General features: G+C 43.8%; 1 protein-coding gene across 3 annotated transcripts in view; it reads left to right on the top strand.

Annotated features, from left to right (window-relative positions):
* Window positions 1–13,088, top strand: part of dlg5a (discs, large homolog 5a (Drosophila)) — a 41,499-nt gene that overhangs the window by 20,175 nt on the left and 8,236 nt on the right. The window contains exons 9-25 of one of the 3 annotated variants that reach the window (XM_065959462.1): window positions 810–994; window positions 1,147–1,272; window positions 2,487–2,619; window positions 2,784–2,911; window positions 3,448–3,623; window positions 3,723–3,826; window positions 4,897–4,989; window positions 5,230–6,270; window positions 6,847–6,967; window positions 7,075–7,219; window positions 7,505–7,605; window positions 7,787–7,876; window positions 8,746–8,914; window positions 9,568–9,645; window positions 10,626–10,788; window positions 11,895–12,028; window positions 12,828–12,992. In XM_065959462.1, coding sequence (XP_065815534.1) covers window positions 810–994; window positions 1,147–1,272; window positions 2,487–2,619; window positions 2,784–2,911; window positions 3,448–3,623; window positions 3,723–3,826; window positions 4,897–4,989; window positions 5,230–6,270; window positions 6,847–6,967; window positions 7,075–7,219; window positions 7,505–7,605; window positions 7,787–7,876; window positions 8,746–8,914; window positions 9,568–9,645; window positions 10,626–10,788; window positions 11,895–12,028; window positions 12,828–12,992 — 3,152 coding nt within the window. Of the gene's footprint in view, window positions 1–809; window positions 995–1,146; window positions 1,273–2,486; window positions 2,620–2,783; window positions 2,912–3,447; window positions 3,624–3,722; window positions 3,827–4,896; window positions 4,990–5,229; window positions 6,271–6,846; window positions 6,968–7,074; window positions 7,220–7,504; window positions 7,639–7,786; window positions 7,877–8,745; window positions 8,915–9,567; window positions 9,646–10,625; window positions 10,789–11,894; window positions 12,029–12,827; window positions 12,993–13,088 lie in introns of all 3 variants that reach the window. The other 2 variants (XM_065959461.1, XM_029276823.2) reach the window with 2 other exon arrangements.

The following is a 13,088-nucleotide window of genomic DNA, read 5'->3' as shown; positions in this document are numbered from 1 at the left end:
ACACACATGGCGTGGAGCTTAGTGCATCCATGAAGCTGTCAGTCAGTGGATTACAGGAGGTCAGTGGTCTGACAGGAAAGCGTCACACCTCTGCCTGGACCTCTGTTGGCCCACAAGATAACCCTTCTTAAAAAAGCTGCAGGGGGTCTTGTCATTTTTACTTCTATACATCTAGCTGTGCATAGAAAGCCAAGGTTTTGGCTCGTAATCATTTTAAATAATCATAATTATTAAACGGCAGGACCAATCCACTTGGTCACTTCGGGAGACATATTCTGGTTCATGAGAATATTAAGACAAAGAGTCGGAAGAGAAAACTGAGTGTGTCATAGAATATCTCCTAGATTTACATTTTTGTGATTTTTTTCTTTTTCTTGTATAAGTTTCAACAATCCAAACCTTGTTGTTTGTTCTCATAAAGTGACTGTGTTTAAAGCAGCCAGAAAAAGCTCAAGCTACCTTTTAGCTACCAGCAGATTAGTTGTTCCAGATTTTAATGGTGATAGAAAGAAAAACTGCTTTTAGATTAAAAAAAAAAAAAAAAAAGATTAATGAAGCACAGGTTGCAAACGTAGGTATCATGTCAAACATGTAGAGCATCAGGTAGAAATAAATTAAAATCAATCTGTAATGGACCATTTTTCCTGTTTTTGTGATAGAGCTGTTTGTTTGGATTGAGTAGGATATAGATTATGTTTAATTATCATAGGAGCAAAGGTTTAGTATGAACTTTTTTTCACCCTGTATCCTGAAAATGGTCCTGCAGTGAGTCATTATTAATCTCATTCATGTATGCTCTTTGTCCTAAGAAACAAGACTCGGCCACCCTGGACATGGAACGGGCCAATAAGGAGATCGAGATGCTGAGGAAACAGTACGAGGCCATGTCGCAGGAACTGAAGGAGGCGACGCAGGAGGCAGAGGTTGCCAAATGTCGACGGGACTGGGCCTTTCAGGAGAGGGACAAAATAGTGGCGGAGAGGGAGAGCATAAGGTCAGTGTGCGAGTCAGTTTGCTAATGAGTCCTGACAGAAACTGAAGGCACGTACTGTGTTATCGATCTAACACAATCAACTGGCTATAACTGCTCCTGCTCATACACCGGATCCCTGATTCTCTTATCGTCTCTCTCCTCTTCATCTTCAGGACTCTGTGTGATAACCTGCGGCGGGAGCGAGATAGGGCAGTAAGCGATTTGGCAGATGCCCTGCGTAATCTGGATGATATGAGGAAACAGAAGAACGATGGGCTGCGAGAGCTCAAAGAACTGAAGTGAGTATGAAGCCTTAGAGGGTTTGAAATGTATAGGAAACGCTTACCGAAGGAACCCAAGGACAGTTCTTCTGCAATGCACCGAGCACATTGCCTCTGCTAAGCAAACATCTTGTGCTGCACCGTCTTTGTCCATTCGAGCCGTTGTACTCAGTGTGTGGCAGTGTGTAAACTGTGATATTCTGCCTTCGGAGACTTCATAGTTGTTTGTCTGGCACTATTTCTGCATGCCCGGATTAAAAGTGTAATCCGGAGAAGCAGCACTGTTTTGGACACACATACTCACATTTCACACTCTCTCTCTTCCCCCTCTGCCTTTTAACGTGTTCATACTGCATGCAAAAGCTCCCTCTGCTGGCTGAAGTGTATACTACAACCAATTTTCGAGGCAACGCTTTGAATTAAGTTTGCCGTGACTTTGAGAGTTTCCCTCCCTACATCCTGTAAAGGACAACATTATATTGGGGTTTTAATGTCACAGCTACCCTTAAGGCATGCCTCAGTAGAACACCATATATCTTCCTGACAGTGGGGCATTGTGTGCGTTCTACTTTTAGTTTTCTTACGAGCCAATATCAATATGATTCCCTTTACTAGAATACAGAGAGTTTTTTTGTGGAGGGAGTGCCACAAAAAAATCAAGGTCAAAAGTCAAAAACTCTCCACATGTCTGCAGGTTATTTTATTCCACACAGAAGAAAATCACAGTGTGCATATTTATTCATGCAAATTCAATCCAGAATAAAAGAATGAATCAACAGAATTAGACAAAGACATTAAGGAGCACGGTCAAAACAATGTGTGATTATTACCATATAACTCAGTTAAATTTGTACCAAGCAGAATAAATCTGTTTTTTATGGATACAAAATCTGTAAAATTGAAGGTATTAATCCATGGGGCAAAATATGACTTGCAGACATTTTGAAGCGATAAAGGAAGCTGGGATCTAGCCAACAACAACAACAGTGTCTAAAGATTTGTACTTCCCAAATGTTTGCATGTAATTAACCTTTTGAGAGAAATATTTTTGGATGCTACAGCAGTACTAAAATACTGGGACTATATAACATACAGAAGTAAATTGTGGCTTTGGTTCAAACATTTAAAGTTTCCAGTGTTCAGACTGGTAGTGCGATCCTTTCTCTGTGTTGTCTCCTCCTATCTGAGTGACTAACCTTAGAACCCTGTGTTCCATGTCTGTCTTTGTTTAGGGAGAAGATGGAGAGCCAGCTGGAAAAGGAGGCCCGGTTCTGTCAGCTTATGGCCCACAGCTCACACGACTCGGCCATCGACACGGACTCCCTGGAGTGGGAGACGGAGGTGGTGGAGTTTGAGAAAGACAGGGTAAGAGCGGGCGCTCAGCTCTTGTTACTGAGGGCGACTTGGTGACACGCCACGTCTCCTTAGAGCCAGAAGAGCTTTAAAGACCGCCAAAAGTTGATGATATTGAAATGAGGATGTCAAAATGAATGGATATGTACTGACGTTTATATTCTCGTCCTTTGCAGGAGGACATGGATTTGAAGGCACTTGGGTTTGATATTGCAGAGGGGGTAAATGATCCTTATTTACCAGGAGATTGTGGAATATTTGTTACGAGGGTGGACAAAGGAAGTATCGCGGATGGAAGGTTAAGGTACGAGCAAATGTTATCATAGTTTAGAATTTTTCATTTTTTTTGCTTTCAATTCCAGTTTAGTTTTAAATAGTTTTTAATGCTGATTTTTAAGTTCCCCATAAACTACAATAAACTTTATTAAGAGCAGCCTCAAAAAGCTCTTATTTGTCCCTTTCTCTTAACGCTCATGTGAGGAGTTTTTACCTGATTGTGATTCAGATTGAATTAATATTTATGCCTCAATGAGCTCCAAAAGCAAACAAGAAAACCGGCATAAATAAGAGCTTTTTCTGTGATGTTATTTATTATGTTGTTAACGGCCTGCCTTTGAATGACCCATGTCGAGGTTTCTTGATGAGTGATACATTTGACTTTTAAAAGAAAGCAGGAGGCTTTATGTTAAGAAACACTACCTACTCATGTACAGGACAAATTCAGAAGTGACCACTTTGTCCACAGGGGGGCGCCAAAACCGACACAAACCAAAAGTTCATCACAGGACCTTTAAAAGTGAATTAATAAAAGTCTCACTGTGCACGCTGTTTCTGCTACAGAGTGAATGATTGGTTGTTGAAGATCAACGACATGGACCTGACCAATAAGGACAGGAAGCAGGTGGTGAAGGCGGTCCTTAATGTCGGAGGTTTGATCAACATGGTGGTACGAAGGAGGAAGTCTCTTGGAGGGAGGCTGGTCACTCCGGTTCACATCAACCTGGTGGGACACAAAGGTAGATTCTGGTGCTAAATTCTAAAGAAATTTGTCTCATTATTTTGTTGTTGTTGTTTTTTTTTTTGTATCTGAACCCATTTTCTCCTCGGTGCCTCAGACAGTGGAATCGGTCTGGAAAGCGGCGTGTTTGTCACCGCCCTCACCCAGGGTAGCCCAGCAGCCAGGGAAGGTGCTCTCACAGTTGGTGACAGGCTGATCGCTGTGAGTCTTGTTTCGCTTTTCATGAAAATCCTTTTTTAACAATTATATATATATATTTATACCCCCTTCCTCCACATCAGCTCACACAGACTCCTTTGGCTTTCTAATCCAGGCCTCGCTCCTTTCAAGTATCCACACCCCAAACCCCCTCAGATAAGGTGGGATTTGGTTGAGTGTGTGAAGTCGAGGAGTAAAGTCTCCTCCTTTGATTAAATCCTCAAAAAAAAGTCTGCAGAGGCCTAGGTGGAGCTGCTGCTTCACACACACACACACAGTGCAACACACTCGTACATGAAGGGATGGAATAAAAGTGTCAGTAATGGAGCTACACAGCTTTGTCATTAGCGAGAGAGAGAGAGAGATGAGGTCACCTTTACAAAGTTAATCTGCCTGTAGCTTCAGAATCTTAACTCCCTTGTTAGTTTAAATTAAGCATGAAACCCGTGCATAACCTTTAAATCCCAAAGAACTTCCATATCTCTGCTCCCCAATTAACAGAGTCAGATACAGTTAACATGATAGTTCTGCTGCAACCACGCTCAGCAATTCTAAGTGCAGATGACGTGTAAGGAGATCTTAATCGTGAGTATTGTGTTTTTTCATGCTCCTCTGATCACCCTATCAGGTTATGTAACACTTATTAAATGCTAATATGCCTTTAAAAAGTCCAGAGTGCTGAATCTGCAATGAAATATGCATCACATGCCACTGGATGTCAGTAGTTGAACTCAGAGAGGCTAAAAAAAAAAATGTATCGGACATGTTCTTAGTAAGGGCAGAACCTATTTTCAGTGTTCTTCAGACTTAAAAGTGCTGGCCTAGATTTTTTATTTTTTTGTGTGTGTTTTCCACACGGCAGCAGAGCGAGGCACATCTCAGGCCCCAGGCTCACTCCTGATCAGGAGATCCGTCACCTGTATGTGTTCGTAGGCGTGCATCTGACACATCTACAAACACATAGAGGCGACAGGTATAACCGCCTCGAGCCTCGGAGAAGTATCATGAGTTGAACTTGCTTTGTTTTTTCGCGTTGAAGGACCTGTCCTTATTTCCGATGTCTTTCTCCCCAGATAAATGGCATCGTCCTTGATAACAAATCTGTGACAGAGTGCGAGGCTCTGTTGAGGAGCTGCAGGGACTCTCTCAGCCTCTCTCTCATGAAGGTGGGCCACCTCTTTCCTTCTGAGCTCCTTTTTTTTTTTTTTTTTACTTCAGCTATGTTAGACATCTTTAAAAGCTCTCCCTCTAATTTTGCATGCCCTACATTGCAGTTTTAAAAACTTCCACATTGCAGTTTTGGAGAAGTAAATGATCTCCTCATTACCAGTTAATTTTCCAGAGTATCATTTAAAATGATGTCCATTAAACTGTTGCTAATTCCGTCATCCATCCTCCCCGCACAGTTCTTCCCTCACAGCACATCGGGCCAGAACATCTTTGAGAGTCTGCGCGATTCATCGGAGAAGTCCAACGGGCGCCTTCACCCGTCAGAGATTCACTCCCGCAACAGCCGCAACCTCAAACACAACAGCTCGACGCAGACTGACATCTTCTGCCCGGACGTTGGGAGCACCAGCACAGGTAGCATCTCCGGGGAGAGGAGGAAGGTCAGAGGAGAATCAGACGAGGCGTACAGCGACATCAGCAAGCCGTTCTCCACGGGTTCCCTCCACGCCACCAGCCTGCGGCCGGCCTCCGACTTGGGCACCGGGCGCTATGGGCCCAGCGCTTTCCAAGAGTGCTGCCCCTACACTAAGGCGCCTTCCTCCCTGCCCTTTGATCCCGTCTCTGCCTCAGACTGCATCACCGTGGAGACGACTCTGGAGAAGAAGCACAGTGGGGGAACATGGCCCAAAATGATTGTTGGAGGTATGTCAGTTGCACCAGACAACAGCAGCCCGATCACAGTAGCAGCCCAGCTCTCCATCTACAAATCACCCAAACAGAGGAAGTCCATCTTTGACCCGGACACTTTCAAACGCCCCGAAACACCGTCCTCTAAGATGGAGTACATGGCAGCAAATCAGATCGCAGCCGCTGCAGCCTCACACTCCCCTCAGCCTTCAAAGACAGAGTCCCTCTCCTCGTCATCCACCCCTACCCCGACCCCTCCGACCCCGCCCACTCGCAGTGACTCCTTTAAGTTCAAACACAAGCATCAGAGCAGCTCCGCCTCCGACTGCACCATCACGTCAGATGGCAAGGGAGAGGCCGCCATCTCCATGGCAGCGGGAGAGAGCAGAGAGAGGAGCGAGCGGGAAAGGGACAGGAACGGAAACCACTATTTTCTGGACGGCAAGGTGCTCACCTCGAGGAAGTCGTGTGACGAGGACATTGGTCGAACCAGGGGGGAGGAACCAGAGGTGAAGAGGCCCCGCCCTAAATCTGCCCCCGCCCTTCGCCGTAGGATGACCCCGCAGACCATCACGCTTCCCACCTTCCAAGTGAGTAAATTAACAATTAAAAACTTTCATTCTTTAAGCCAAATGATTGCCTTCTAGTATTAAACCTGAGGCTTAATGCGTTGCAATTCCACCTCTGAAAATGTCAAACTTTTTTTTTTTTATCCCTGCACCAATTCAAGCGGCTTTATTAGAAGCTTTTCTAAAGAGAACACGATCCATTTTACAAGTGTTTGAATTTAAAATGGCACCAACATTTCAAATTATCCCAGTGGGCCAAAGAATCCATTTTGTAATAGAATTTACAGCCTTGTCAGAGTTGTGCTTCTGGGACTTGCCTCTTTAGCCAGCGTGTCGGAGTGATTGATGCTTCTGCACTGGTACAGCCACACAGCCCAGGAGCTGAGTCAGTGCCTGGGGCCTCTCCAGGCCGTGAAGCACACGGCAGAAAGCAGTGGGGGGGATAAATGTTCATTTGACTGTAGCGGGATGTTCATGCTGTCATTTTTCTCATATGGTACTTGTCTCCAGTAAAAGGGTGAAGGGTTCTTCCTTAGAGATAATGGTGTTTTGTGACCATGCAGGGCAGATGGTAACTGTTTCTGTCATTCCTCACAGAGCTACTCTAACGACGAGCATTCGCCGGAGCCCAGGGACATGCTGCGTTCCTCCCCCAGCCGCTCCCACAGGCACAGCGTCGGCTTCGTCCCCACCGTCTACAACGGCTCCCTACCTCCCAGTGAGTTTGTCAAATGTTTACATTAAAAAAAAAAAAAAACACACTTAAATGCACTCGGAGGAATCGCACACTCGCAGCTCTCCTAACATGGCGGCGCGCTTTATCAGATTCAGCCCACAGGGGTCTGGCTCCGTGCCCCGCTGTGACGGCCGTGATGAGGAATCCAGTGTACACGGTGCGCAGCCACCGCGTTCACACCAGCAACTGTCCATCTGTCGCCTCGCAGATCTGTCACCAGCACTCCCACACCAGGTTAGCTCCTTTCGCACTCACACGACACAGAGCCCGTTATTATTATGAAGACTTTTCGATCAGTCTGTTTCCCAATTGCAAAATCTCATGATTACATTTGGTTGCTGCAGTTGCTTTTTTTTCCCTTCATTTTGCAGTGTTGTGATTTTGCTCGCCCCAGCATTTCAATTAACCTTGATCTGTGAAATATCCTGCATGTTTCAGTAATTCTGTAAACATAATTATTGAAATGTTTTCTCAAGAAATCTTTTTTTTTTTTTTTTTTTTTGTTTGTTTTGTTTGCAGCCCACAGCACCAGGGTCGCCTGAGCCTGGACCTGAGCCAGCAGAAGCGTGCGGGCGAATACTCTGAATCCTCGTCGTCACGCAGCAGCAGAGCGTCACACGGTACAAACTCACTGCCCTCCAGCGCTCGACTCGGTCAGTCCGACACGCACGCACGCACACACATGCTCGCACACATCAAAAGGTCACAGACTGGATGTCCCTATGTCGGCCTTTTTTTCTTTTTTTTTTTGGGATATTATGTCATTCAATTAATTCCTTTATCTTCTCGTCCATCTGTCAGGTTCTTCCAATAATGTCCAGTACCGCACAGAGAGGATCAAAATCCCTTCCACTCCACGCTACCCTCGCTCCATGCTGGGGTCAGACAGAGGTACTGTGCTCCTTTGAGTATGTGTCCTAACTTCCAGGCCTGGTTTTACTTTGTCAGGGGTGACGAGTATAAACATGTTTGTGTTTTTTAAACTTCAGATTAAGCTTTTACAGAACTGGCAGACGGTCAACATGAGCCAAATTAAAGTTCAGCCTCTCTTATGAACAACTGAATCAGGCAGTTTTCAAACAACTTTCTTCATCCCAACAGGGGCAGTTGATGTGTTGAAGCTTGTACTTAACAGTACAACATGCAAATCACATTACATATTACCTTTTTGTAAAGAGCTCAAATGTGGAAAATGGTCCAAAATGAATACGGAATACTGAATGAATACGTTAGTTAACTACTTTTACCCTCTTAATCTTTTTTTAAGTCTTTGGTTTCTTCCGCAGTATTACCCTTTTCTTCACGCCAAACATGTAAATATGCATATGACTGTGTAAGAGAGAAATGAAAGTAATGTCTCCATTTGGGGAAAAAAAAAAAACCCTGGTAACTTCAAACCCGAGCCTTATTTCTTGTTTACACATTTTTTTAGTCCCTATTTTATTTTACATTAACTATAAGTAAACAATCTTTTGATCATCCATTATGAAACCAAGCTTCCATGCAGATGAATAAACCAAAAGACACACTTTTCCAACAGTAGGCTCGGGTATTAATATCTGCAAATACCCTGCCACTTCATTTTTCATTAGGATGAGATTTGGTGTTTACCTTCCAAACAGTATTTAAAGTGTCTGAAGTTTGCAACTGGTTTTCCAGCTCTATATTTTCTTGAGATGTAAATGTAGTCTTAGACCACACTTCTCCTCTCTCTCTCTCTCTCTCTCTCTCTCTTTCTTCTCCTCTTCCCCTCACTCCAGGCTCCCTCTCTCACTCCGAGTGTAGCAGCCCCAGTCTCATCACTCCACCACAATCACCACTCAATCTGGAGACCTCCTCGTTCGCCAGCAGCCAATCGCAAGGCTCCATTTCCACTTTACCTCGGATCTCGGTCAGCCCTGTGCCGATAGGGGAGCGCAGGAAAGACAGGTATGATGGAAAAGGGCAATCACAGATCGACTTTTTATTTATTTTTTTTAAAGCAATTTAGAAAATGACTAATTGGAGGATTTATCTTCACTTTTTTGATGTAGCATGTTGCTGAATGCATCAAATAGACTTGTTGCTGGGATTTTCAGACCTTTTCTTTGTCAGAATAATAGTAGTTAGAGCTTTCGGTTTTCTTTTTCTAACCACACATCTGCTTTACAGATGGTGCAGATGTTGTGTGAATGATGGAGAGTATGATTACAAGGATCACTTCAGAGGCGGATACTATATGGCCTACGTCTGCCCTGAGGGATCCTCCTAGGCTATTTGAAAAGGCGTTGCCAGGCAACAGGTCTATCACCGCCTGAGCTGTGCAAGCCCTCATTGAAATTCAGAATGAAATCCTATTAAAACTCTAGTTATAATTTTCCGGAAGCCTCTTGCTGTTTTTTTTTTTCCGCAAAAAGAGGAAGCAGTGATCTGTCAGTATGTTGGAGTTTTGACGTTTCTGTCCCATTTTGGATCACCGACGCCTCGTTGTCTTTGACGCTGTTACTGTCTCTGTATGATATCTGTCCCCACCCCCCCCACCCCCCCACCTGTTCTCTTTTATCTCCTTCCCGCTTTCCTCTCTGCAACTTCTCCGCTTCCAGATCTCTTTACCGTAACAGATCTTTTCTAAGGATTCCTCTGGCTGCAAGGCCGAGGTTCTCCTCTCTCAGGAGCCTCAGGTTCGTTATCCATCAAAGTGCTAAAATCAAGGGAATGCTCCCCTTCCTTTTCCTCCAAGTTCACGTCGTTGTCATGCTTCAGTGCTGTCGAGGACATAACACAAAGGAGCAGAATAGTGTTGTACATTATATTTGATACAAAATGAGGATTTGTGATGTTTTTCCCCTTTTTTTTTAAAGAGTTTTTTTTAATCCCAGATGTCTACTTCTTTGCATGCTACAGTACTGTATTAGCGCTGTTAGAGATAGCCCTGATTAGCTTCCCTCGCTGAAATGAGAAGTTTCAGTGTTATGTTGACATTACCGCATTCGACTCCCTCCATGCCGGAAACCCTCTCGAAGCATAGATACTGCATGCAGGGTCCATGCTCTATCATGACATGGACAATATGCATGCATTTGTTTTGGCCGCGAGCCAAGTCACCCGTTAGTCTGCAGTATGTATGTTATGCAATGGTATTATTATTCAGCCCCGAGCTTCAGGGTCATGGTCTTGTTTGTACACCACCACTCTGTTTACCCCCCGTCTCTGGCTGCTAATCCATTCCTCTGATCTGCCATCATGGATTTGTATTCCATGTCCAAAGCCAACTTGTTTTGAAGACGCCCAAAGTCCATGCAAATCTCCTTCATGGAAAGGGATTCACTTGCTTGTGCTTTTAGGATGTCCACACACACCCTCCAATGTACCTTCAGTCTGTCTTTCTTCTGTAAGCAGGCGAAAAGTGGTGTTCTGGCGAGATGATCAGTTTACAGGCCTGGGGGGAAATATAAGATCAGGGTTGAACTTTACTTTAAATCAAAGTACATCTTCAGACAGATAATGTTTTTAATTCTTACAACCAAAGATAAATCCAGGGATTTTTTTATTGGCAACTCTCCAGAGCTGTAAATAAAACATCAACTTGCTCCTGTGTGGTATCCTCTTAACTGCTTCTCTATGATGCTCTTCATTCATACACATTTCTCTTTCCCATAAGGCCGTACTTGGAGGAACCCCGCAATGTCATTGTGCACAAAGGTGCAGAGCCGCTGGGCATCTCCATCGTCGGCGGGGAGAACGGTGGGATCTTTGTGTCTAAAGTTACTGGAGGTAGCATCGCCCACCAGGCCGGATTGGAGTATGGAGACCAATTACTGGAGGTATGAGCCACCTACTGTATGTCGAGAAAGGTTAGAGCTTCAAACTGCACGAATAAAGAAGCACATAATAGAAGCACTGCAGATGCACGTCAGAGAGCAGCAAAACGCTGGAGAAGTCAAACACTAATACTGCTTTTATATTGTGGCTTCAAAGGCTGCTGCCTACTATACATATATATATGTGCAGCTTCACTTCCTGGAAGACTGCATTCATTAATGTTGTCACAGTTCCCAGTATTTAAATTCTTGCTGAAACGCATTCATTGAAAGAAATGGCTGAGCAAATTGAATTTCTGGTGCAATGTCAGATCAAGATGACATGTACTTTTTCCTCTTAGATGGTACACAGTTTGAATGTTTTGGACAATGAATGATAAGTTCATCCTAGCAGAACTAATCAGGGACTGAGGCCATGTGAAGACCCACATTGCAAATACATCATTTGGCATTACCAGATGTATTACGACTGGTTTTAAGGAAGTCTGGCCATCAAAAAAAAAACCCAGTTAGAACAAAGACATATTTGCAGTCTGAAGAAAATGTGGTTGAACACCAAAATCAAAACATCTGTCTCGATCAGTAAGCTTTGCCAACAAAAATCTGATTTCAAAAGTGTCTTTTGCATCACTCAATTTTCCAACATACTAAAAAATCCAGCTTGCCTAAAGTACCAGATTGCTAGTTGCAGCTTCAGTGCGTCTACTAGTAGAGTGTGACACTTTTCTTATCGTCAGAGCACTAAACGTTAGAGATAAAAAGAGGACAGATGTTCAACTCGGTAGTTTGCAAGTTAATATAACTTTTGAAATCTGTGACTATCCAGTTTAATCATGATATGTTTGAATTGACTAAAATGCATCCTGTCGAGAGTTGAAAAGAAAACGACGGAATAATATTGCACTTTTTTAAGTGTTGAAAAATGGATACAAAACTAATCATCAGTCAACAGAAATGAGTATCTTCATCTCTAATCACTGCTCATGACTTAAAACCAGGAACAGACTAAACACACACTGTGTCTCTGTGTCTATGATCTGTTAGTAATCTCATCTTTCCTGGAACTCTCTCCCTCATCCCACTTTTTCTCTTTCTTTTTAATTTACTAGTTTAACGGCATCAATCTGCGGAACGCCACGGAGCAGCAGGCTCGTCTCATCATCGGCCAGCAGTGCGACACCATCACCATCATGGCCCAGTACAACCCGCACATGTATCAGCTGGGCAACCACTCTCGCTCCAGGTAACAGGAGGTTTCTCAAAGGTTTGCCTCACGATGTTCAGTGTGGTTCTTAGTGTCCCAGGGGTGCTGCTCGGATGATTCATGAGTCAGCTCCATTAAGTGTTTCGGTTTAGCATGACTTGCACATTTATATTTCTTTACATGGCCAGGTGTAGAACCAGCGAGGCTTCATGATATATTTTCATTGCTTACACACTCTTACTTGTAGCTGAGTTAACACAACAGAGTCTGTGGAACAGCAGCTGTTCAGATACGTAGGTGCTAAGTGTTAACTGTAAAGCCGTTTGTCTCAAAATTGCTGTGAGCAGTCTGCAACTTTTTTTTAAAATTTCTTGCTATTTATAGGTTACAGTGCAAATTTATCAGCATCAATGTTAATATGCTCGAGGTAGCTGTAAATGTCTTTAATCTGTTGTACCTTAATGTCCACTGTGATAAATAATGTGCAGTGAGATTGAGCCCTTCTTGAAAGTGTATTTTGAATTGAAATGCATTCCACAACTCTTCTCCAGTATGCCATGCTTCATTCACAACACTTTGCTCTGAGTAACTGCATATAGCATGACGTAGCGGGAACAGCAAACTAACTGTTCTTTTAAAGATGGTAATCCAGATCTTGACTTTTTTGGTGCTTATAAAATAAGTTATCATTACTGTAAGAGAGCCTTCTCTTAAACAGGGAGTGTGTGCATAACATATCAACTTATTTTGGGAAAGAACATAAAGCCACTTTGTGTGATGTCATTTTACTATTGGGACTAACACATTTCTTTTTCATGTCTTGTGAAATTTTGGGCAGCTCCCGCCTGGAACCAGTCAGCACTCAGTCGACCCCCCAGGGGAGCGGAGCTGCCACGCCCGACAATCACTCCACCATCGATACACTCAGCGAGCAGGACGAGGGCACGCTCACCCCCTCCTCCAAGCAGACCACGCCCACCACCAGCCCAAACAATTTCATCAGGTATCACAAACATTTAACCACAGGGGGTAAAAAAAAAACAGCTCAATGATAAAATGTTGGGGGTGAGAGAAACGCTTCCTCCATGCCTGGAGGGTT

This window comes from Labrus bergylta, chromosome 10 (assembly GCF_963930695.1).
Source record: "Labrus bergylta chromosome 10, fLabBer1.1, whole genome shotgun sequence".
In the NCBI taxonomy this organism is placed as follows: domain Eukaryota; kingdom Metazoa; phylum Chordata; class Actinopteri; order Labriformes; family Labridae; genus Labrus; species Labrus bergylta.
This window is presented reverse-complemented; position numbering and strand designations above follow the sequence as displayed.